The sequence below is a fragment of the Ictalurus punctatus genome, chromosome 20, assembly GCF_001660625.3.
Source record: "Ictalurus punctatus breed USDA103 chromosome 20, Coco_2.0, whole genome shotgun sequence".
Lineage (NCBI taxonomy): Eukaryota > Metazoa > Chordata > Actinopteri > Siluriformes > Ictaluridae > Ictalurus > Ictalurus punctatus.
The window spans coordinates 4,716,249-4,741,659 of NC_030435.2; the positions used below are offsets into that span (position 1 = coordinate 4,716,249).

Here is a 25,411-nt window from a genome sequence, read left to right on the forward strand (position 1 = left end):
AAAAACTGAGAATTAAAGCCTGAGAATGATTGAAGGAATAAATTGTGTTTTGTTGTTTTGCTTAGTTCTCTTTTAATATGTTGAGCGGACATTTCCAGCGATTCTTTCACTCTGATTGTGCAAGTGACAGTGTGTTTTTTGCTGAAGCCGACTTTTTTTTCCGTTACGGTAAAGGAAGAGATAATTTCCTGTTTTTTTGTGCAATTGAAGCATAAAAGGGGGAGTTTCTGGATCTCTTTCAGAATGTAAAGAGCTAGTCCGTTTTAAACGAACCACAGAACCAAAGGCAATGCAACCACCATGCACTTTTTCCACATCTTCATCGGTGAGTGCGTGCAAATATTAAGAAGCTATGCGTATCATGGCGGTATTTTGAGGTTTATATTGAATCTGATCCATTTTTTTTTCTTTCTTTATGCAGTTTTTATAACATTGCTTGCATGTGTCAGGATGGATGGTATGTATTATGGCATGTAAATACAGTACAGTAGTTACTAACGGTCATTGGAACTGCTTAAAGGAATTTAAGTGCTGGCTACATACTTAATGTTCAAAAAGAGGAATCGATTTTGTAAAAGAGTGGAAATTACGTTTTGGTTAATTTGTTAACCAAAATGTGTTACATTTTGCTGTAGATGCTAGTAACCAATATGCTTGGCAAACCTTTCGGACCTCACGGGATAATTTGTTTAATTTACACATGTACTGTAGATATAGATCCCACACCACCCCCAGTGAAAGCCAAAGCCACAGTGAGTTTGGGAAAGCCGCGGCTGTTCTCAGGGGAAGATGTGCAGATGACTTGCAGTGTCCCAGATGACCCTTCATCCAACTGGACGTATGAGTGGTTCCATGATGGTGAACTCTTGAGCGCCACAGAAGTGTACAGTTTAAACAAGGCACAAGTCCTGCAAAGTGGAAACTATACCTGTAAAGGATTGAAGACGATAAAAGCTTGGCCCTATATAGTGCCATCAATTCCAAGCGATCCTCTTAAAATACATGTTGATGGTAAATGTTTTTGAACTAAATGTTATGTAATTTAATAATCAAACTATTTAACAAGAATGTATTTGTGTGTGTGTGCATTTACAATGTAAGGTAGTGAGTGTACAGCTTGTGTAACAGTGTAAATTTGCTGTCCCCTCAAAATAACTCAACACACAGACATTAATGTCTAAACCGCTGGCAACAAAAGCGAGTACACCCCTAAGTGAAAATGTCCAAATTGGGCCCAGTTAGCCATTTTCCCTCCTGGTGTCATGTGACTTGTTAGTGTTACAAGGTCTCAGGTGTGAATGGGGAGCAGGTGTGTTAAATTTGGCATCATCGCTCTCACACTTCCTCATACTGGTCACTGGAAGTTCAACATGCCACCTCATGGCAAAGAACTCTCTGAGGATCTGAAAAAAAATAATTGTTGCTCTACATAAAGATGGCCTAGGCTATAAGAAGATTGCCAAGACCCTGACACTGAGCTGCAGCTCAGTGGCCAAGACCATACAGCGGTTTAACAGGACAGGTTCTACTCAGAACAGGCCTCGCCATGGTCGACCAAAGAAGTTGAGTGCACGTGCTCAGCGTCATATCCAGAGGTTGTCTTTGTGAAATAGACGTATGAGTGCTGCCAGCATTGCTGCAGAGGTTGAAGGGGTGGGGGGTCAGCCTGTCAGTGTTCAGACCATACGCTGCACACCGCATCAAATTGGTCTGCATGGCTGTCGTCCCAGAAGGAAGCCTCTTCTAAACGTGATGCACAAAAAGCCCACAAACTGTTTGCTGAAGACAAGCAGACTAAGGACATGGATTACTGGAACCATGTCCTGTGGTCTGATGAGACCAAGATAAATTTATTTGGTTCAGATGATGTCAAGCGTGTTTGGTGGCAACCAGGTGAGGAATACACAGATAAGTGTGTCTTTCCTACAGTCAAGCATGGTGGTGGAAGTGTCATGGTCTGGGGCTGCATGAGTGCTGCCGGCACTCGGGAGCTGCAGTTCGAAGCAGAGACTGGGCCGCAGGGCAGTATTCCAGCATGATAACGACCCCAAACACACCTCCAAGATAACCAATGCCTTGCTAAAGAAGCTGAGGGTGAAGGTGATGGACTGGCCAAGCATGTCTCCAGACCTAAACCCTATTGAGCATCTGTGGAGCATCCTCAAAAGGAAGGTGGAGGAGCACAAGGACTCCAAAATCCACCAGCTCCGTGATGTCGTCATGGAGGAGTAGCAGAGGACTCCAGTGGAAACCTGTGAAGCTCTGGTGAACTCCATGCCCAAGAGGGTTAAGGCAGTGCTGGAAAATAATGCTGGCCACACAAAATATTGACACTCTGGGCCCAATTTGTACATTTTCACTTAGGGGTGTACTCACTTTGTTGCCAGCGGTTTAGACATTAATGTCTGTGTGTTGAGTTATTTTGAGGCGACAGCAAATTTACACTGTTACACAAGCTGTACACTCACTACTTTACATTGTAGCAAAGTGTCATTTCTTCAGTGTTGGCACATGAAAAGATATAATCAAATATTTACAAAAATGTGAGGGGTGTATTCACTTTTGTGAGATACTCTATATATAGTATTATTTATACTCTCCTCTAGGTGGTTGGGTTCTCCTACAAACCCCATTTGAGCCATTAATTATTGAGGAAAACATGACTCTGACCTGCCGTGTCCGTGATGACCCCCTCCTGTCAAATGTGATCTTCTACAAGGATGGGGTGGAGTTCAATAAGCAGAAAGGCACAGATGTGGTGTTCACCAAACTCACGCTTGAGGATGCTGCCATTTACTCATGCAGGGCCACATGGATTAAGAACATGGAATATCAGTCTTCCCAGTCTCTGCCTTCTTATGTGACTGTATTAGGTAAGACAAATTAAACTAATGGATTCCTAGCTAAACAAAAATCCTCCATCAAATAATACACTTTAACTGCCCCATAGAAAACCGTAGCACAGATGTTTTATGTCGGTAAGGTCTGAGTCCAAGTGACAAAGTTGTTAAGACGGTGGGGAAGCTAGAAGTGATGGATGATCGGATGAAAGCATGATCGTGCATGCTAACTCGCGCAGCATTCATACACTGTTATCAACATCCAATCGATAACATAACAGAACTTCTCTTCCCTGTTTGACCCCAGATATATTGGAAACTCCCACGATGACGATTGTCGGAGGTCGGGGTAGAGTAAGGAGTGGGAACAAAGTGGAATTCAGATGTATTACCAAAGTAAATGCTAGAGAACAAGACCTGAATATAGAATACTTCTACTTAAAAAATGGCAACAGGCTAGGACCTGCTTCTGCCAGAGACACATACGCCATCTCAGAGGTGAACATAAATCATACCGGAAACTACACCTGCAAAGTCCGTATAAGGGCTCTGAATGTGGAGCGGTGGAGTAACCAGGTAAACCTGAAGGTCCTGCCTCCTCTGAACCTGTAGACCTTGGGATGTAAGTTTCTGAGGTAAGAGGTTTTTTGGATTTTTAGTCGCAGTACATTTATTTAATATCTAACACACATCATTATTCTAGTGTAGGTCTTCAAGACATAATAATTTTGATTATTATATCCATTGTAAGTACACACTGTAAGGAAAGTAGTACAAGCTCATTCAAAATGCTTTGATTAGCCCTGATTGGGAGCTGTGCATAAAAAATAAATGACTTCTTTTTTATGGTAATCTATAATAATGTCATAGAATATAAAACTAAAATGCTGTCATGTTCCATTTTTTATTTAAATTTTTTTTACAGTGTATCTTTTTTTCTTTTCTTTTTTTTCTTTTGGCTACCAATAGAGCCAGTGTACCAATGCTCCAGCCCTGGAATGCACAAAGCAACACAGCTATTCAGCTATCATCCAAGTTCTTCACTATTTTAGAATACTCTTGCATTGTTCACTGTTTTCTGCCTTTCTCCCATCCATGTGATCACAATTCTGACCTTTAAATGTATGTTATATACTGGATTGATGATGCAAATTATATTTTGAATCTGAGAAACTTTTATACCTTTTATTTCATTTTACAAGAACAGAGATATATCCTTAAATAACAGTTTTCCTATTTGATTTGAATACATATGCATGATTGGCTTATTTAAATCTTAAAATGCAATACTATTTTACTTTGGAAACTATGTGTAATAAATGTTTTTTTTGTTTTTTTACAATCTATCAATAAACACATGGAACACATGATTCTAGACTTTATAACATGGGCTATTAAAGGGGAAAAATTATAATAAGAAATACATCACTGGTGACGTAAAGATGATGGTGATCACTGACTTTATAGGACGCTGGTCAAACAAATTTCAAAGCAAATGTTACTGTTTCACATATGGGGGAATATAGCATGAATGTATATATTTGTAGGCTAACTAGCTTCTGAATGTTCTAATTAATGCAGAACATAATACATAGATTGCCTAAACATGGACATATTGGTTATATTGTATGGTGTTTATCAAGGCTTAGTTGCTTAAGACAAAAATATTAGAGATTTATAGAAAGGAAAAAAATAAAAATAAAAATAAAAGGAATTAATATTTTTTTCCATAATTAAAAAAGAATAATAATAAAGTCACAAAAATGATTATGGGTATTGTAAGTTGGTGGTAAGATAGGGAGTCACATCTGACTAAAAATAACAGGAATCTGAAATAAAAATACAGGAACAGAAGATGTAGTAGGGAATGTCGAACGGATACACGGTTAAGTAGACAGTGTTTCAGGGGTATGCATCAGGACTGGGATCCCGCCGGACACAAAAAAAAAAAACGTGTCATAGGAGTAGGCTTTTTTTTTTAACTTTCCTGAGATCAGGAGCAGGCATTCAGATATGAAGATTGTGGTAGGAAGAATGACCACATTCTTTAATGTTGGATGCAGTGGTTTGCGCACTGTACAATGAACTTCCAGCATTTATTCATTCATCCATAGTAACTGCTGCATCCTAGTTATTTTATATATGGTTTAAAGTACTAATTTTGCTTATATTTTGAGAACCAGAACCAATTACATTCATTAGAAAATATCACGGGTAGGTAGAGACAAAAAAAATGGCAGGATGGGTCAAGAGGGTCTGTGCGGGTGGAAGGGACTGGTCAGAATTCCCTCAAGTGTGGGCAGGAATGGAATTTAAAAAAATAGTCCCGAGCACATTTCTTGAATCTGTATCTCAATCTCACAGATGATGGTTATGTGGATTTCAGTGCAATACCTGGTTTGTTTTTGATGTCAGTCAGGATACAGCAAAAACCCTGAAAAGGTGCTGTCATCCTCGCTGCTGGAATAGGCACCATTCCAATCTCTTAGGGTCTCCACCCACACTTGGGCTCCAGCAGCAAGCTTCAAAAGGACCAGACTGGAGGCCTGGTCAATGTCCTGGCCCTGAAGTGCGTCCCGTGAACGCAACTTACGCACTCCATTCACAACCAGTGACGCACGCAAAGGCTTGTTTCTCACAGTTATCTGGTAAGAGAATACATAAACCCCTGGGTAAGTACAGTTGAACTTGCTAGTGGCGACATCGTAATGGTTTTCTCCATTGTAGAATATCTTGTCGAAGCGCACTGGGAAGCCTGAGGGTGGAAATGACTTGCTTGGGTAGAGACCTACACTGAAGGCAGAGCGCAAATGCCCCACAGTGTCACCCGCTGTCCCTTTTATACCTTGAAGACCACGGTCACCACGCTTTCCCGGAAGACCCCTCTCACCTTTTGGTCCCCTTAGACCTCTTAAACCTGGAGCTCCTTCAAGACCTCTTGGTCCTGGCTCCCCCTTGATGCCTGGGCTCCCAGGTTCACCACGTTCTCCAGGTATGCCAGGGTTTCCATGCATTCCATGTTGCCCTGAAGAGCCAGGATCGCCCCTCATACCCGGGGGCCCAGGTTCGCCTGGTTCTCCTTTTTGTCCTCTCTCTCCCAGCAGTCCGCATTCTCCCCTTTCACCCTTTTCGCCCTTGTCTCCAATCATGCCTGGTGGTCCGGGTAGGCCGTCTTTTCCTGCCTCACCTCTGTCACCTTTAGTTACATTTTCACTAGGCTCTCCTTTGTCACCTTTAGCACCTTTGAGTCCAGGCATACCACCTGCACCTTTTTCACCTTTAAGTCCGGTATCACCTGTATAAAGTTAAAAATGCAAGTAATACACTATGTCTCGTGATAATAAGTATGTTGTACATCTTATTGTTAGATTAATGTAGGGCATATACCTTTCTGTCCAGCCTTCCCTGTATTGCCTGGAGAGCCTGCAAATCCACTGCTTCCTTTCTCACCCTTTTCTCCTAAAGCATTGCAAATGAGAACATGTATATGTTCTAATATATCATTACCGTTATTGTGCTACAGGTTTGTTACAGCTCATCTGCAGTTGCAAAATTTTATTATTTCACCTGTCTTTTATGATTCTCACCTTTGTCACCCTTCAATCCTGGCATCCCAGTTGGGCCTATTGGTCCTAGAGCCCCTTTGATTCCCGGGTCCCCTTTTCGACCAGGAGGTCCTACACATCAAACAGATTACCCTAGCTCAAGTTTGAAGTAAATCACATATAATATATATCACAAACACTGATCAGATATAACATTAAAACCACTGACAGGTTGAAGTGAATAACATTGATTATCATGTTACAATGCCATCTGTCAAGGGTGGGATATATTTGACAACAAGTGAACAGTCAGTCTCGAAGTTATTGTGCTGGAAGCAGGAAAAATGGGCAAGCATAAGGATCTGAGTGTCTTTGAAAAGGGCCAAATTGTGCTGGCTAGATGACTGGGTCAGAGCATCTCCAAAACGGTAGGTCTTGGGGGGTGTTCCCGATATGCATTGGTTAGTCCCTGCCAAAAATTGTCCAAGGAAGGACAACCGGTGAACCGGCAACAGGGTCATGGGCACCCAGGGCTCATTGATGCGCATGGGGAATGAAGGCTAGCCCATCTGGTCCAATCCCGCAGAAGAGTTATTTCAGCACAAATTACTGAAAAGGTTAATGCTGGCTATGATAGAAAGGTGTCTGAACATGCAGAATATCACAGCTTGCTGCGTATGGGGCTGCACAGCCACAGACTGGTCAGAGTGCCCATGCTGACCACTGTCCACTGCTGAAAGCTCCTTCAATGGGCACGAGGTGGAGATGGCACAAGGATTCATTTGGGAAGAAAGTAAGTTGAGGGACACAGTTGGACACTCTGGGCAATATTCTGCTGAAAAACCTCGGGTCCTGGCATTCATGTGGCTGTTACTTTGATGCGTATCACCTACCTAAACATTGTCACAGACCATGTACACCCTTTCATGGCAACGGTATTCTCTAATAGCAGTGGCCCCTTTCAGCAGGATAATGCATCCTGCAACACTGCAAAAAATTGTTCAGGAATGATTTGAGGAACATGAGAAAGAGTTCAATTTGTTGACTTATATAGCACTTTTATCCAAAGCTCTTTACACTGTGTCTCATTCACCCATACACCAATGGTAGCAGAGCTGCCATGCAAGGCACTAACTTGCCATCGGGAGAAACTTGGGGTTCAGTGTCTTACCAAAGGACACTTCGATATGTGGAGTCACATGGGCCGGGAATCAACCCGCCAACCCTACGATTAGCGGACAACCTGCTCTACCACCTGAGCCACAGCTGCCCCAATTAGACTTGGCCTCCAAATTCCACAGAGTTCAATTCGATCGACCATCCGTGGGATGTGCTGGACAAACAAGTCCGATACATAGAGGCCCAACCTCTTACAACTTACAGCACTTGGATCTGCTGAATCTGCTGCTGTCTTTGTGCCAGATACCACAGCACACCTTCAGAGGTCTTGTGGAGTCCATACCTCGAGGGGTCAGAGCTGTTTTGGTGGCACGGGGGGGATCTAGACAATATTAGGCTGGTAGTATTGATGTTATGGCTGATCGATGTATATGCTCCACTTACATCTCACGGAGCATCTGATATCTTTGTTATATCTGTTTCGCCACAAACATTGGAACCTAAAAAGCTGAAATCTGATACTTCTGTATGTCACACAACGAACACAATGACATAACGAGCTTTTCAGAGCAAGATATACTCCCATTATCTTTAAAATTAATTAGACGTTTTCTTCAAAACAATACTGCATAGATGTGGTTGACCAAGTCAGGTAAACTGCCTTATATTATGATAGTATGTGATTCTTAGCCAAGTTGAAAGCATGTTAAACATATAAAACTCTCAAGCGAAATCCAATGAGACAAGTATCTAATAAACTGGAAACACAGTGGAAACACAATATATATCCACTAACCTGGAGGCCCCATCTCACCATTTGGTCCAGCAGGTCCACGTTCTGGAGGACAGCACTCGCAGAAGTTGAGGTAACATTCTGTATAGTCCAGAGTGTAGTTATCCTGCACACTGTTGGGTGCCACTGTGGTGTCTGGGTGGTAACCTACATATGCATTAGCTGGGACAGTGGTACTCTCTGTGATAACAGAAGAAACACGGTCTTTTGCCTTGGTATAGTCCACTATCCTTGATGTGGCTGTGGATTTTCCAACATACGCAGTAGTGTGGGCCAACTCTCGAGGAGGCTTCTTGGTGTATTGGTACTTAGGCCGTGGGGTTATCTTAATGGCATCACTCATGGGTGACAAAAGCAGTACAGTCACTGCCAGAAAGATTGATTGAAGACAGAGTTCAGTCATTGTGGATCTGCAAATAAAGAAGAAATTTGAGAATTATCTGAGAATTATGTATTTTATATGCCTAACAACTCAATAGTGTTTCTCCGATCTATAGGAGATTTTGAGAGATGACCAACTTATAGTTAAATAATTTACTAAAAATGATTGCTGAATGGTTCTTTGGCTAGTTAATGGTTCTTAGCTGCCAAAATCTCTGAACAATAAAGGGCTCTATAAAGGGCTCTATATCTATTGACACAAATTCGATTAATTCAACAGTGTTGAATGGTCTGTCACCTGTGATGAAGTGCAGAGCATTAAAGTACTGCATATTACATCTCAAGATGTTTAAGAAATGTCAGATGTGTGCTTTGTCCTTAATAATAAAACCAAATATTTCTTTATGATTACTTGTTCTATATTTAAACTCAGGAATGTTTATGTTTATGTTTAAATTTTTATTCAGGCAACAATTTATTATGCAGTAGAAGATGCAAATTCTGAAATACAAACATATTCGTAGACATGATAACATTGATATCTGATGTTAAAATCATTTTTACATTTTTTGCCTGGTTGAAAGAAAATAAAAAAGTATAATGTGTTATATTGACAACGAAAACCTACAGTCTGTATTTACTCACTAACAACAGGGATATTGGTCCAGGATACAGCCTTGTAGTACTATATTAGTTTTTTTTGTGTATGGGTTTTGGTCTTTTTTGTAAATTGCTTGTTGAGTTAGTCCAGAGAGATCTGAGATTATAGCTTTGATTAATGATATTGTATATCCCCTAATAAGGAGGTGATAATACGGACTCTCTAATCCTAATGCTCCAAGACTGGGCGATGCAAAACCTTGCTACAGTGGCCAAGATTCTTTACCTCTCATGTGTGTCGTGCTTTTGTGACATGGGATACTGCACCCTCATGAATCACTCCATCTAGTAGACAGCCAAAAAAGAAAAGAAAAGAAAAAACAACACGAAAAAAGACGCAGCTTGCCAGCTGGATTTAGGGCAATGAGACTAGTCATTCAATATGGGAAGAATTTCTTTAGCACTTTTACCAAACCCTAATGAATGAACTGCTGCCAAGCTTTAGGGTTAAAGCAGCAAAGCTAAAGGTTTGGGCACTCAGCAGCAACAATGTCATGTTACTGAAGCAGGATGAATATTTATGCTGTTTCACTTTGCAATTGCATTGGATGCTCCATTGTCCATATATATATATATATATATATATATATGTACACACACACACACACACACACACACTGTGGATGTGGGATCACCGATTGGTTTAAAAATTATGTAAGTCATATGCTATGACCTTGGCAGTGACCAGATCTCAACTTAGTTGACCACCTGTGAAGGATTTTGGAAGTGTTAGAGAGCACTCTCTACCAGCATTCTCAAAACACCGACTGAAGGAATATCTTTTGGACGAATGGTGTTCATCACTACATTACAGTTCCAGAGACTTGTAGAATTTATGGTAAGGTGCACTGAAACTGTTCTGGTGGCTTGTAGTGGTCCAACACGTTTTCCTTTAAACAACATTAAATTTCCTTTAATATACCAGCATGCCAGCACATAGATGCATCATGTAGGTATACAATAACCTATGGCATAAGTGTGTATATTGCTAGTACAAGTGTCAGAGGGAATAGTATATAACTGGGAATTTTTAACACCTCAATGCCACTGCTGTGCTGGGAATGCTGAGAAAGGTCCACCCATTAATATCTGTTCAGCAGTGGTTCTATAACGGTACCTTCACACTGAAGCACTGGAGTTGGTGTGCACATGCACAGCAACAGATGGAAACAGTCAGTAATTGTACACCTACAAAGTCACCTGAGGTCTAATTTTAACTCTTGGCTATTTCTTCTCTGTGTTTTGGGTCTCAGATTCACCCCATGTGTTAGCTCGGGGAATCAGAGTTTTATTCCAAGCTATTTGGTGTTACTCCAAAAAAGCTTTTGCCCAAAAGAGCACTGATAATCTCACCATAGCCTAAACCTGAGCTGTTTTTAAAAAAAAAAAAAAAAAAAAAAAAACAGAGGAAAGAGCTTATCTAATGAAGCATCTGTTCAGGTAAAATGAATGAAGACCATATTGAGAAAGGAGAAAATTCCACAGACCACACACACACAAACACACTAAAAATACAGCCATTCAAAAATTTTTAAACCATATATTACTTGGCATACTCTCTTGAAACTGACTGATCAATTAACAGATTGCATGCTAGCTGTTCCCTTTTCAACGATATACATCAGAAGCATAGCATAAGAGGTACTGATACTGAAGAGTCCTTCCGGAGGGTATTACTCCACACTGACCTGTTGGTATCACTCCACTATTCAACAGCCTCAACCATAGTGCTTAGTTTACTTCCCTTCCACTCAACGCTTTCACTTAGCGAAGGCTCTCATCTTGTCCCCATGCCACCCCCATACCTCTGCACCCCTCGAGCCTTGAGAAGAGATAGGGTGAGACAGGTAAGAGCCTATCTCACAACACAGCCCCATCAACCCAGCTAAGCTGACAAGAAGAAATCATTTTGACTAAAAGTCTTTGACTGATATTTAAACTTGCACAAGAATTGTGCTCTAGGTGTAGGTGCACTGAGCATATGTCTGCATATGTGCCCCCCTTTCCCCTTTTGTAAAGGGAGGGCATTTCTGCCATCCGAGCCCAAGGTGTGTTTAGCCTCTGGTAGAGTAACAGCTCAGGCTGTGCTCGAGTGGTAAGCCCTTAATGGGGTTCACTATGACCCTGTAAAGAAAGGAGTAGCTGTTGAACCATTGCCTAAAAAGCCTCATTCTATTTCTTTATCTTTTTCATCTACCTCATTCTGTTTCTCAGGCTCTCCATGCTGTCTGATTTTCATCCTTATTTGAGAAGCTTTAAAAACATATATCCGATATGACTGTGTTAGAGTTATATACATGTTATATATATGTATATATAATATAATATAATATAATATAATAATATTATATAACCAGCTTGTTCATTTCAAGAAGAAACAGATCCATATAAAAATATAGTTTGAATGATCTAAGTTGTGTAAAAAGATGTTTATCTATATAATATATATTGATCTTCCTTAAAGTGTGCCAGACAACACTGTGTTGGCAGGATGTATTGATATAGATGAAAAATGTAACACATATACAGCATACCAGATACAACCAAGATACAAGTAATATACAGCTCATGCACAGCTACATTAACTTTAAAACATTGTCAGTAATTTATTACTATACACTATGTAGCAAATTTGTAGATTTTAGTTCAAAAAGAAAACAGATCTGTGAAAAAATAAATAAATAAATAAACTTATTTTAAATGACCTAGGAACCTTGCTCTAAGATGAAGGTGTCCGTCTTTGGTTATATCCTAGCATCATAGTAATGCTGGTTTGTTGTTCTTTAATAAATAACATCATGCACTGGAATAATTTATTTCCATAAGTGTTAAGCATAAATATAAAATATGGCCAATATTCAAATTTCAACACTGTGTTTCCGAAACAACTAGCATATCATTTCATTATCCATTTGACATCTTACATTATACAATCTAGTCTAAATCTCAGTAATAGTCTCCAGAAATGATCTATTACTCAGAAGCATCTAGAAAAACTATTTACCGGATGTCAAGATCGTGCTGCCTTATTTTCCTGTGAGTCCAGCTATTTCCATCTGATTAAAGGCAGGAACTGAGAGAGGAAATGTTCTAATCAGGATTCTTGCACTGGATATAAAGCTATACCTGCCAAAGGAGGAGTGTCGCCCACTTTTCCTCTTTTTCCTTAGTCACACACACACACACACTTCCCAGAAGTGGGTGGACTATGTTGGTTCTGGCCCAGTGCTCTGCAGTCACCCAGACTGAATCTGAACAAAGTGTTGTTGCCGAGAGTGACCCAGAAACCTGACCCAGGCCCTCAGAGCACTGTGCACTTCATTCACCTGCTTATCCTCCCCTCTCTCTCTCTCTCTCTCTCTCTCTCTCTCTCTCTCTCTCTCTCTCTCTCTTTCCCTCCATCCATCCATCTCTCCTCTAATGTATAATGTATTAAAAGGGAAAAGCTTATACGAGAATTCGAGACTGATTTTTATCATGCAATTTGTGTGTCTGAAATCTAATTAAAGACAAAACAAATTCGTATTTCACTATTATTCACTGTTGCGCCATCCTCCAAATACGGAGATGAATCAATAATAATAATAATAATAATAATAATAATAATAATAATAATAATAATAATAATAATAAATCTGTCTTGACTCTACTTTAAGATTATTTCTAGAGGTGATAAAGAACGATCTTGCCGTGAAACACTTCTATATCCTTCTAAATCAAACATGCTCTATAAGAACTTTAATTTAGAATATTCCTTAAACATGCATAATTTCAAAATGTTTATATGATTTGCCATATGCAGCTGTGTACACAAACATCATTGGATGATACTGGATTACTTTCATTATTTACCCTGATCCTCCTTATCAAACAAAGAAAGATGCACTAATAATAAACACCAATAATTTCATCTCAACCCATTCTGCATCATTCTCCATCCATTTCTCTAATACGTGCTCTGGGTGGCTATAGGCTCCAGGGCACTGCTCCTTTACCCACATGGGTGACATTAATACAGTAGCATGTACTCATTTAGCAGAGGCTATTATCTATTAGCATTTAAAACCAGTGTTTTATTTAGTTTACCCCTACGTGTTAATTAATATATTAACTAACAAATATGTACTAACATGTACATGAACACACACTAACATGAATTCATATAAGATTAGTTCTTTATTAGTTCGTGATTAGTACATACCTTAACTCATCATTAGTTCATATAAGTATTAATTGAGGTAGTATTAGTGATTCATGTACTATTGTTGTAAAGTTTTACCAATACTTCTTTACCCACTAGAGGGGGATATTGGTTAGACTTTGGCAACGCAGGAAAAAATTTATATCCTGTCCTCGTTAGGACATTAGGAACAATTTTTAGAAAGATCATGTGTTTGGTTTAAGGTCTGTAAAACAGATTTTTGAGTAATCCAGTGGTTCTATTGTTCAGTGTCAAAAGTACAGGAGCTCAGAGAGTTACAACACAACATTCATTCATTTATCTTTATAACTGCTTAATCCTGGGTCTCGGAGCTTACCCTGGGAACACTGGGTGTGAGATGGGAATATACCCTGAATGGGACACCAGTCAAACGCAGGGCATTGTGCACACACACATTCACACACTCATTCATATCTACGGGTAATATACATAGACAGCACCTACCAGCATGGTTTTGGGAGGTGGAAGGAAACCGGAGAACCTGGAGGAAACTCACTCGGACATGGGGAGAACATGGGAAACTTTACACAAACAGTAAGCAGAGATCAGTCTCACACCGGGGACCCTATACTACAGAGGGCAACGCTACCCACCTTGCCGGCATAAAGCGCAACAGTATCTCCAAAACAAACAAAAGATAAGAACAGGACAGCTTTCAGGAACAACATGATAACATTAAAGGAGAAAGTTGCAGCATTAAAGGAGAACGCAGCAATCTTTAAAACATAAAAATGCTTAATTTATGAAAACAGTAAGAACTATATTTTATGACAGTGTACATTAAACTTAAATTTGACGAATCCTCAGATGAAGTGATCCTCAAATCATTCACAGGAAGTCTACATGTCCGTCATTTATCATCCTTTTGGCACACATCTGTCATGTTGAAAACCTGATATGAAGATATGAAGCATTTTTAAAGTAAACAACCTTTAAATGTAACATTTTTGTATATTTTATGGCACAATGTTATTACTGATTGCTTCCATAAATGCAGCATTGTTTAATATTATATTTCTGGTAACATTGATAAAAATGTTGTATCATGTATTCTGTCTCATTTCAATGCTGTGTTTTGGATTAATGTATTGTCCATCCATCTTCTACGACACTTATCCTTCCTTCAGGGTCACAGGGAAACCTGGAGCCTATCCTAGGGAGCATCGGGCACAAGGCAGGGTACACCCTGGACAGGGTGCCAATCGCAGGACACACTCACACACACCCATTCATACATTACGGACACGTTTTTGGACTGGGGGAGGAAACCAGAATACCCAGAGGAAACCCCCGCAGCACAGGGAGAACATGCAAATTCCACACACACAGGGCCATGGTGGGAATTGAACCCCCAACCCTGGAGGTATGAGGCAAACGTGCTAACCACCATGTGCCTGTTTAATGTATTGTGTTTTGCCATAAAGTTTCCTCTTAATACTGTCATGTTCTTGTCTATTGTTTGTTTCGTAACTGTTGAAATACAATGGCACTGACTCAATTACTAGCTATGTGGAAATGAATAGACCCCATAATACCACACTATCTGTCTATTTGTTATGCCTTTAAGTACCTTTCATTATCCTATTATTCCAGGCACAATAAAATGTATTAGGTTGCTGGTTAAAACAAAGAAGAGACAATTACAGGTGCATATAGAGGTAAAGGTCACCATCAATAGCCACTTTACACTAATACCAAAGACTGTGTTTTTTATATCCAATGCTCACCTTCACCACTGTAAGATCATTGTAACTGTCGGCTGTCACATTGCTGATGTATAACTTATACAGTATGTGTATAAGTTATATATACAGTATATATACTGTATATACAGTATAATCATCTAATCATCAAAACTACAGCATAAAGTTTACTGGGGTAAGGCGTAAATGATGATTGTCACAGCATTAAAATATGTTCCTACCTGTAGTTTGGGAGATCTGAACAGCCGTCGCTGTCCCTGCATTCTCCCTGCATTTTATATTCTCTAAATTCCCTGAAGAGTGTAAAGGATAAGTGCTAAAGCGAAATGTACAACAGAAAGCCAATAGTCAGTTTCCACTTGATCGTTAATGGAGCCCACAAAAACTTCAGAAAGGTGTAAGTAAAGGTTAAACGTTTACTGTTTTGCACCAGTGCTGGAAAGTTCATAAGAATAGCTTGGGTAAGACTTCATCTTATATTTATAAAGACCGTTATATGGTAACATTTGTAGTTATGAACTCATATTGTTGGAATTCAGCAACTGCTCTTAGATGTCCATAAAAAAAATTTTGTGTAATCATTCATATAGCACAGAATTACTGGATAGACATTAGGATGAAAAACTCTAGAGACTCTGTAGTATTACACCTATAATCCAACACTCCTGTCCTCTGCTGGTATGCCTTGGGGTTGAGGAAGCTATGGGTATTACAGGTTTCTTTAAGTAAAAACTGATTGCCTGTTGCCTCAATCCTGCCCACGAGGGCTATTTATAAGCTGACTGGAACAGCAGCAGCACTGCTGCTTCATAGCTCCTGAAATCATCTTAGGGAGTTTTTCCTCGCCTCCGTCTACACCGGCTCGCTCAATAGGGATAAATTCACACACTTAAAATCTGTATCCTGTGTTTATATGTTTCTGTAAAGCTGCTTAAATTCAATCTGATCACTTGAGTGCTTTCAAATTCATCACTGTGAATATAACGGCAGACCTAACCTAAAGATAAGGTTACAATGACTGTCAGTATAAAGCGTCACTTTACCACTCTAAACCACCTACTTTCCTATTTTTTCTTTTTTATAATAATAAAACATACTGGTCCGGCATTAATTCATTGCTGTCCAAGGTACAAGCATCTTATCATAAAGAAGATATCAATGTATTTTATTCCAGGGCTATAGAATCGCAACCAAAAAAAACAAAAACAAACAAACAAAAAAACTTTGCCACTTACACATTCCATAGATTTTGACTGTCAATGTAGGTCCACTTACATTGCGTTTCAATTCTATGCAAATTGAGATGTTTGTTTGTTTGTTTGTTTGTTTGAAGAGAATAAATACTACTTGTTTTTCATCAGTTATTTATCTTAGGGGTTAAAATGAATAAATTATCTTGAATGACCTGGATATGTAGCAACAGTTATTGTTTAGCGAGTAGAAAGATTAAAGCTCACCGTGCTAATAGAGTTGAGTTCTAGACTTTTTGTGGTGAAACAAGTAGAAACATTTAAAAAGGAGTCAATAGTTGACTTTTTTAAACAATTGTATTTGGGGGGGGACAAAGTTTAAAGCTGTTTCCATGTTTTCCCATTTTCATTTCCAAAACGAAAAACTAATTCATAACATCCCTCATGTACCCTATTAGGTCTGTTTCATCATGCTCTGTATCCTGTTTTTGCCTACTATCATTTCAATCTGACGCTTCCTTCTTCTGTGGAGTTTTTCTTTAGCTTTTTATTTTAACCTTGTTTCTGTTTCCCCATTAGTATATTATATCCAGAGTCCATGCATTGTAAGATCAGCTCATCCACTGCTCCGTTTACTCTGTTTCTACCCTTTGGTTCTTTTCTTGTTTTTGCCTCATGGATTTCAAGTTTTACATTTACAGTCCTCTTTCAGACTTTGTCACAGGATCCAGCAGATTTGTCCTTTGGTAAGTGGAGCTGGCAGCTCAAAAGCTGTTGGCTGTGCGTTTTTATAGTGATCTTATGTTGGAGATCCGGACAAAATTTGGGACATCTGGTAAGAAGAACCCTTTCTGAAAAGGCAAATATTTTTATCACACTAATAAGTGATCTGGGAGCCTAACTTTTGGAAAGAAACACTGAATGCCCCACAGTGCCCCACCAAGAAGAAGGGTCATCATGTAGCTTTCAGTCAGAAGAGGTGTCATGTTGCCTTTCACTTACCTCAGCTCAGGTGCTATTTTACTGGCCAATGCCGGTAACCTATTCTAACTGGTTGCAGATCTTGGCAGTGATCTTTGCACGGAAAATATGAGAGCAAGAAAGCTGAGCTCAAAAAAGGTATGCAAGTGCACCCAATCTCTACACAAGTGAAGATTGAATTCATGTGAGAGCAGGGTATACACACATGTATTTTAAAATAAGAACAAAAGAAATCAGTGTGACGGCAGAAGAAATTGTAGTCTAGTAATTGCTCTAGTCCCAATCCCAGGCTTAACCTATGTACTGTACCTCTTTCGTTTCTGTTCCTACTCACTTCTGTTTTTACTCCTTGCTCAGCCTCTGATATAAACCCTAGTGTACCCTGTGCCTTTAAGTAGCTCTCAGGGTACTCATTCATAGCTGTTAAGGTGGACACAAAGAAAAAAAGGTGTATGGATAGAGTCACTGTCTGAATAGACAGTGCATACTATAAAGTTCTGAAAGAAACTGGTCAATGGATACCATTGACATATCTGTTGCTTACTTTCATCTCTGTCATATCCCTGTACCTGTTTTAGGCTAAGGCTAATGTTCGTGTTTCTCCATAGTCACTGCAGGTTTAATACATGTTCCAGCCATGGGTCTTAGTTTATCTCTTGGTATGCTGCAGGAGCCACGCCGAAGTTTTTTACATTACAGTCTATTGATATTCTATACATTTTGAACGTTATACTTTTCCACATCTTGCCTTTCATTGCCCAATAAGAGCCAGCACTCTGATCATCCAATTTAAGTGCTAAATCCAGTGCATCTACTTGAAACATGAATGGCATCAGCAAACCAATGTTCCGGTGGCAAATCATGGAATTTGACGAGCACTGTAAACGGATCTACACAGTGAGTGTGAACAATATTTAACAGTGTTTCCTGTAAACTCTACCTTTACCTGTGCACTTACCCTATATTCACACACCTAAGAGACAATGCGACAGCACAACCAGCAACATATAAATTGAGTTGAGAAGGCTCTCAATTCTATACAATTAGCTATAATTTTCTAATCATTGGTTAGAATGATTCTTGATAACATGAACAGGTTTGCTAAAAATCATAACCATATTCTATGTATGGCAGATACAGCACACAATAAAGCTGCTGAGGTGACATTCAGGTTGTTTAATAAAGCATGGCAACAAATGCCACAGCTATGAGTTTCATATCTCTTGATCACTATGGCTACATTAAAAAGCTAAGGCTTTCAAATATTTGCCTTGAAGCTATATTAATAAACTGTTCCCACAGCATAATAAACAGTTGCAGAAACAGGACTACCTCATAGGAATGTAGCTCTTGTATTTACTGCAGGTAAAGATAAGGTAGGAATGGTATGACCCTGCGTCTTTATACTGTACAGTGACTTGTAAAAGTATTCGACTTTTCTGGAATTGAACAGGTTTGTCTAAATAACAAGTGATAAACACATATTTTCCTTCCATCAGTACTTTTTTTTATTGCAAACTCATCTTCTCACAATGAATTGAGTCAAAATTAATTATTGGTAATTATAAGTATTCAACCCACAGGTTCCAGAAGCTCCATATAAAGATATTGTCTTAAGCAGGACATCATTTACTTCTAATTGTCTATCACATGAGAAACATTAAACAGCTTCCATTTTCTGAACAAAAATTACCTCAGTTGAAGAGAATGTCAGTCTGAAAAGAGTGTAAATGAAGACTAAGGAGCATTTTATGGAAGTTAAAGATATGGTAGCAGAATTTCACAACTTAGGAATAGGGTGTAAAATTATATCCAAGAGGACATCCTTGTAAGCATGAGGCAAGTCCATGGAGGTGGATGAACATGCAGAACTTCTTTATTTAGAGAACAAAAACCCCAGGGAAACAGATACAGGGAGAAACAAAGCAGAATAGCAGGACAACCAGAAACCAGCTAAAACTAGAAAGAAAGAAAAAAGGAGAAAGAAAAAAAAACAAGGATAGACAAACTTAAACTATCAAAATTAACTCTGAATAGTTCAAACTATAACAAATGCAAGTGAAATACAAGCACAAACAGAAACACAACCTGAACGAACTGCTCAAGGAACTTAAATAGAACAACTAATTAAGAACAATGACAAACAGGTGAGCATGGTTGAGACAGGAAATGAGGGAGACAACAGAAAAAGAAGTTCTACACCAGACAATCAAGGTGCCCTCTAGTGGCCCAAGATGAAACTGTCCCTGCAGACCATTACATCACACCACCCAAGCAGCACCTAGGCAAGGCCATCCCTCAAAACTCAGCTCAATTACAAGACAGAGACTGGTCAGGGTAGCCACAGTGAGGCCAACAGTCATTCTGTTGATTTACAGTGTGCACAGGGTGAAATTCCATGAGAGTGGAGTGAAGGTGCACCAGACAACCATTTCAAGAGCTCTGCATAATTGTGGACTCTATGGGAGGGTGGCTAAAAAAGAACGCACTGCTCAAGAAGTGCCATATAAAAGCACAGGTGGTTTAGTGAAGATGTGGTTTTGTTTTGTTTTTGGTGCGATGAGACCAAGATTGAGATACTGTATTTGGGCAAGGTTCAACACTGATCCTGCATTGAAATATGATGGTGGTCTGGAGGCACTTTTCATCCTCAGAACATGGGCTTCATCTCATAATTGAATAGAGTATGGATGGAGCAAAATACAGGGAGATATTACCTATAACTAGAGTGTGGCAGAAACTTCACCTTCAGCAGGACAATGGTTCCAAACACAAGACCAGGGCATTGGTGGAGGGGTTAAAAACAAAACATGGAACGTTCTATAGTGGCCATGTCAAAGTCCAGATCTGAAGCCAAGTGAGAATCTATGGTACTCTTCAAAAGTTGCATTTAACAAACAACATCCAGCAATCTGAAGAACCTGGAGCAAATCTGCCAGGGAGAATAGATGAAAATCACTCCCAAATAGTGTGCAAAGCTGGTTGGAACTTACCCCAACAGACTTAAAGCTGTAATTGCAGTAAACGGTGGTTCTATCATGTAGTCTGAAGGGGTTGAATACTTATGAAAGCAGCATTTTTCAGTTTTTTAATGTTTTAAAGATCTGCTGACAAATAATGAATTTTGTTGTTGAATGTTGTTGTTTGTGTTTGTATTTTTGTATTTAGTTATTTTTCTTTATCCGTAATCCCTGTATGTATCAGGATAATGAGCAGGCTATCAATTGTAGGCCATTTTTCATGTACCTGTCACTTCTTTACCAGGTCTACTGCTATGAACAGAACTGTCTCCACATTGCTGGAAAATGACAACTTTTTAACCTGACTCTAAATGTCTTTTAGTTCAAATTAAAGCATCACATTAGGGCAATGTGGGTTTTTTTTTTTTTATCTTAAATACTCGGGTATTTTAAAAAATACTTAAAATACCTGAGATTTAACCATACTATATTTCATACAAATATATTAAAGCACATTTAATTTCATCTCAGGTTGAACCTGAAATGTGACCACTGCACCAAAGCTAGTGCCGGGTTAACTCTCTCCACCTTATTGTGAAAAATAGGAGAAATAAGGTCCCCCCCCCCCACACACACACACATATATGGGCAGGCATAATTTTCTAAATTGCTTAAATATCTGTTAGCGGAATACTAAGTACTTCATCCATCCATCCATCTATCCATTTTCTATACCGCTTATCTTACAGAGTCGCGGTGAACCTGGAGACTATCCCAGGCAGCATCCGGCACAAGCCTGGGTACACCCTGGATAGGATGCCAATCCATCGAACGGGGCAATCACACACACATTCATACACCCATGCATACTCTGAACATTTTGGACATGCCAATCAGCCTACCATGCATGTCTTTGGACTTGGGGAGTAAACTGGAGTACCCAGAGAAAACCCCCACAACACTGGGAGAACATGCAAACTCCGCACACACAGGGCAGCGGCGGGAATCGAACCCCCATCCTGGAGGTGTGAAGCGAATGTTCTAACGGCCTAATATTAAACATGATGTTGTTTTTTATGACTCACAGCTTGGAAAAGTGTTTTTTTGGTTTGTTATTCTTGCTGCTGTTGTTTGCCCTAGCTGTATTTGTAATTTCAACATTTACATTTAAGGCTCCCTAAATGCACGTTGGATATTTGTCTGCTAAATTACTCAATATTATAACTATACAGTAGATAATGCTGTCCTGTAGCATATTCTGAGTGTTGACAGTAATAGTGCTAACGTTTGTTAGTAGTGAAACTGTGGTTAATACTTGTATTGATTAGCTACAGTATTTACAGATGAGACTGAAATCTCCCGGTGCTCCCGGTGGCCAGAATTGGCTGAAGCAAATGGGTTTTTCTTCATTGATAGCCACAGAAATACTACAGAGCACGCTAATCTCTTGACCGCTGCATGTCAGGAGAGAGAGAGAGAGAGAGAGAGAGAGACAGAGAGAGAGAGAGAGAGACAGACAGACAGAGAGAAGCCTCTTTTGCGCATCGCGAGAGGCGTCGGGTTTAACGGCTCGGATCGCGTGCTCGTCGGTTGCACTGTCCCGATGACGTCACGCGCCGTGCTGCATCATGACCGGAGGAAGGGCAGAGTCTCTGCGCCAAAGTGGAGAACGGGGAGCGATGTAAAAGAAAGCACAACCCCTGCATTGTCGCTGCTGATTGCCTTTGGGACGTGTTTCTGCGCAAATGAGTCTCCGTACGTCTCAGCTTCACGGACCGTAAATCAGCCGCCCACGCAATCACGCACGCACGCTCACGCGCGCAGTCACTCAGTATACACAGGTGAGAGTGAAAAGGGAAAAAAGGTCGGGGTGGGTGTGGTGTCTGATCTAAAGTAGAAAAGCCGTGTGCGCGTGTGTGTGTGTGTGCACCTGACATTCCCAGACCGGTGGAGCAGCTTTGCGTATGGACAAAGCAGTGTCCCGCGATCAACTTTATCCACTAGGCTATGTGTGTGTGTGTGTGTGTGTGTGTGCGTGCGCGCGCGCGTGTGTGCGTGTGTTAATGGGTGAAGGACTCGCAGAGGTGAGTGATCATCACAACTTGTCTTTCTATCTGTTTATTGTATCTGTTAATCTGTTTATTCTGTTTATTGTGAATCCTAACTTTATTTTCAGTTTTTCTTTATTATCATCAAAAAATGATGTCTATGATGTCTTTTATAGATGCTTTTATAGATAGATAGATAGATTAACTGATAGATTACCTGATTAATAAAGTAGCATCCATGGTACTGATACCAATACAGATATATTAAATGTCTTATTAAATCTTGCACTAAATCACAAAAGCGTGTCTGTCGTTGAATGGAATGTGTATTTCCTAAGTGCTTGTCATCTGGACTGTTGAGGAATGTTCTAGCGGTTATAGGTTTGTTTATGCTGTTTGTCTCCGACTGTCTCCAGTTGACGCAGGTGAACTGTGACACCTGCCCTTGACTCTAAACTAATGATTAACACAAATGACTAATTGACTTGTTAAACACGTCGGCTGATGGTTTCATCGAGCGGCTCTATAATTTGGGCAAGAATTATGAAATGGACCATTCCACTACTCCTTAGTTGACTGGAAGGAAGGGTGAGTTTTCAGCTCACTGGAACTGTGGTGTCAACCATCTATCTGATCAAAGCAAGAGATTTTGTACCATTGTGCTCACGGTGCAAGATGGTACATGGTAAATGGTTTTCCCTCATGTCTCAAGTGCCTTTAGTGTTAGCAGTCAGCAAGTGGAGAGAGATCTGATAAGAGCCTTGAGTCAGGAGTCTTTCAGGCTTGCAGCATGGTAGGATAATAACCTGCTAATAGCATACGTGACGATTTGAAGTAGCTGCAGGGAGAGGATGCGCATGTACTAGAATTTCACCAAAGATTTGCCCTTACAATTGGTGATTACCCCTCAGGGTATTACCACAGATTGGGAGATGCTGAGTTACACCGCTAATTGCCTTTGAGAATCCCATCTCAGAGTCTCTCTCTTTCACTCTCTCTCTCTTTCTCTCTCTCTCTCTCTCTCTCTCTCTCTCTCTCTCTCTCTCACATTCTCTTTCTCTTTAATACTGTGCTCATATTCCTTGCAGAAACACATTTAAACATATTTACAGAGTTGTATTATGTAAACATTGATGAACCCATGTGCTTGAAAACTTCTTTCCATGTTTCAGAGCTGGCTGATTTTGTTTATCTCCCTTTTTCTCCGTGCCCCCGTGGGAAATTAAGGCTATAGCTTAGGAAAGTTTCAGCCTAGGAAATATGTAATAGAAGCCCTTATGGGAAAAAACGGGGGGAATGTTCTAGACAAACACCTTTGCAACACTTCTGTAACATGAAGCCTGTTGTGTTTTGTCTCGTTTTCATCATCATGCTCTCCAGTGCCAACCAGCATCTGGGAAGGACAAATTCAGAAGCATGGATGTGAAGAACATGCGAGAATACATGGGCTGGCTGTACTACCAGTATCTCCTCATCACAGGCATCTACGTCCTGGAACCATGGGAGAAGTCTATCTTCAATACGGTGCTCTTCACCGTGGTGGCCATGGTGGTCTACACTTCCTATGTCTTCGTGCCCATCCACGTGCGCCTGGCACTGGAGTTCTTCTCAGGACTGTGCGGGGAACAGCCAGAGAGTACTGTAGCGCTTATGAACTAAAAAACTGACGGGGAAATGGAGTTTTTTTTTTTCTTTTTCTTGTTTTAGAGTTTTTCGTCTCTTTTCTCAGGAAGATTCAGGAGTGATAAAAGAAAAAAATGCAACATGAAAAGCCATGTCCAAACTGTCTTCTCCTTTCCTATGTGACATGATGGTGTCGGACGGACCCTGAATGAGTGCTCATGTTTTGCATGACAGGACCAATCCGTCACTTATGATCGTTTGCATGTGGCTGCTTCGCCATTGGTTTTACCCATTATACATTTCTGCAATATGCCTGCGAGACAAAGTGTGCATTACTTCCTCTCGTAGATGTCCGTTTCTTTACAAACATGTCAATCTTATTTGAATTCCTGTTTGTATTCACATTCCCTATGCAATGAGGCTGCTCTGAGTGCAAAAATAATGTTAGCTGATGTAATATTGATCATCGTGTATGACTCCTGGTAAGTTAAATCCACCTGAGCAATAGTTGAACTTCTTCCTTGTGATATAATCTCTTATTGTTCAAGCATGACACCTGAAGTTTTATAAACTACACTCGAGTGACCTGGTATGCAAAGAAAGCTTCTTGGCTCAACAAACTGTCTTCCGTCCTGTACCGAACAGTGCATGCATTCACATTTAGATTGAAGGATTATTATCACCTCGACCAATCGACACACACCCTTCATTTATGCGTCGTTATTTTGTCTGTTTATATATGATGTATCTATCTATCTATCTATCTATATATATATATATATATATATATATATATATATATATATATTTATCTACAGAATACTGGAATACTGAATACTTGGCTGGTTACAATGTCAGTAAGCAACCGTTTTGTACACTTTTGCGTGCTCTTTATGCCATACACGTATTTTATGAATGTTTAATTTGGAAATCATATTGTGTTTTATTTCTGGAGACTATATATAGAATATAGAGTCACAGATGTCATGCCATTTTATAGGACATTTCATAGATTCTGCTATGTATACGGACATGATAGATTTCGTCAGTGAATGTTCCTTTTTTTTATTACACAAAGTTGATTTTTCACAAATAAAGTAATTTTACAAGATATACTTACTGGTTTTTGCATATCCTGTATACCAACATGCTTCAGAACTGCAGTGTTACAAACTCTATATAATCAACATAGGATATAAGACAAATCAAATAACCTTTAAGGGTGCCACTTTTGACTGGAGTGTTTGGCAGAACCTTGTTTCCATCAGTAAGGTCCCCAGTGGAATGCTTGAGAAAGTGGTTCTACTTAGAAAGTGTTTCTCCTAGAACCCCCCTGTTGTAGAAAC

General features: G+C 39.8%; 3 protein-coding genes across 5 annotated transcripts; 2 read left to right on the top strand and 1 right to left on the bottom strand.

Moving 5' to 3' along the window:
* Nucleotides 1-266: 266 nt before the first annotated feature.
* LOC100304698 (FcRI) lies at nucleotides 267-4,210 on the top strand. Of its 2 annotated transcripts, NM_001200221.1 has the most exon segments (6): nucleotides 268-325; nucleotides 422-457; nucleotides 712-1,011; nucleotides 2,607-2,873; nucleotides 3,148-3,475; nucleotides 3,810-4,210. In NM_001200221.1, coding segments are annotated over 5 exon segments (933 nt in total). In that variant the 5' UTR covers nucleotides 268-300; the 3' UTR covers nucleotides 3,453-3,475; nucleotides 3,810-4,210.
* On the bottom strand, nucleotides 3,812-12,564 carry otol1b (otolin 1b). Its single transcript, XM_047162472.2, has 5 exons — nucleotides 12,343-12,564; nucleotides 8,301-8,707; nucleotides 6,428-6,517; nucleotides 6,228-6,299; nucleotides 3,812-6,135 (listed from the first exon to the last, which is right to left on the bottom strand). The coding sequence occupies exons 2-5, from the start codon at nucleotides 8,698-8,700 to the stop codon at nucleotides 5,252-5,254; spliced, it is 1,446 nt and encodes a 481-aa protein (XP_047018428.1). The 5' UTR covers nucleotides 8,701-8,707; nucleotides 12,343-12,564; the 3' UTR covers nucleotides 3,812-5,251.
* Nucleotides 12,565-22,041: 9,477 nt separating this feature from the next.
* Nucleotides 22,042-25,174, top strand: sptssb (serine palmitoyltransferase, small subunit B). Of its 2 annotated transcripts, none has more exons than XM_017495737.3 (2): nucleotides 22,042-22,235; nucleotides 23,823-25,174. In XM_017495737.3, the coding sequence occupies exon 2, from the start codon at nucleotides 23,859-23,861 to the stop codon at nucleotides 24,099-24,101; it is 243 nt and encodes an 80-aa protein (XP_017351226.1). In that variant the 5' UTR covers nucleotides 22,042-22,235; nucleotides 23,823-23,858; the 3' UTR covers nucleotides 24,102-25,174. The 2 variants fall into 2 exon arrangements, with proteins under 2 accessions (XP_017351226.1, XP_017351225.1); XM_017495736.3 differs by lacking the exon at nucleotides 22,042-22,235 and adding an exon at nucleotides 22,266-22,478.
* Nucleotides 25,175-25,411: the final 237 nt, after the last annotated feature.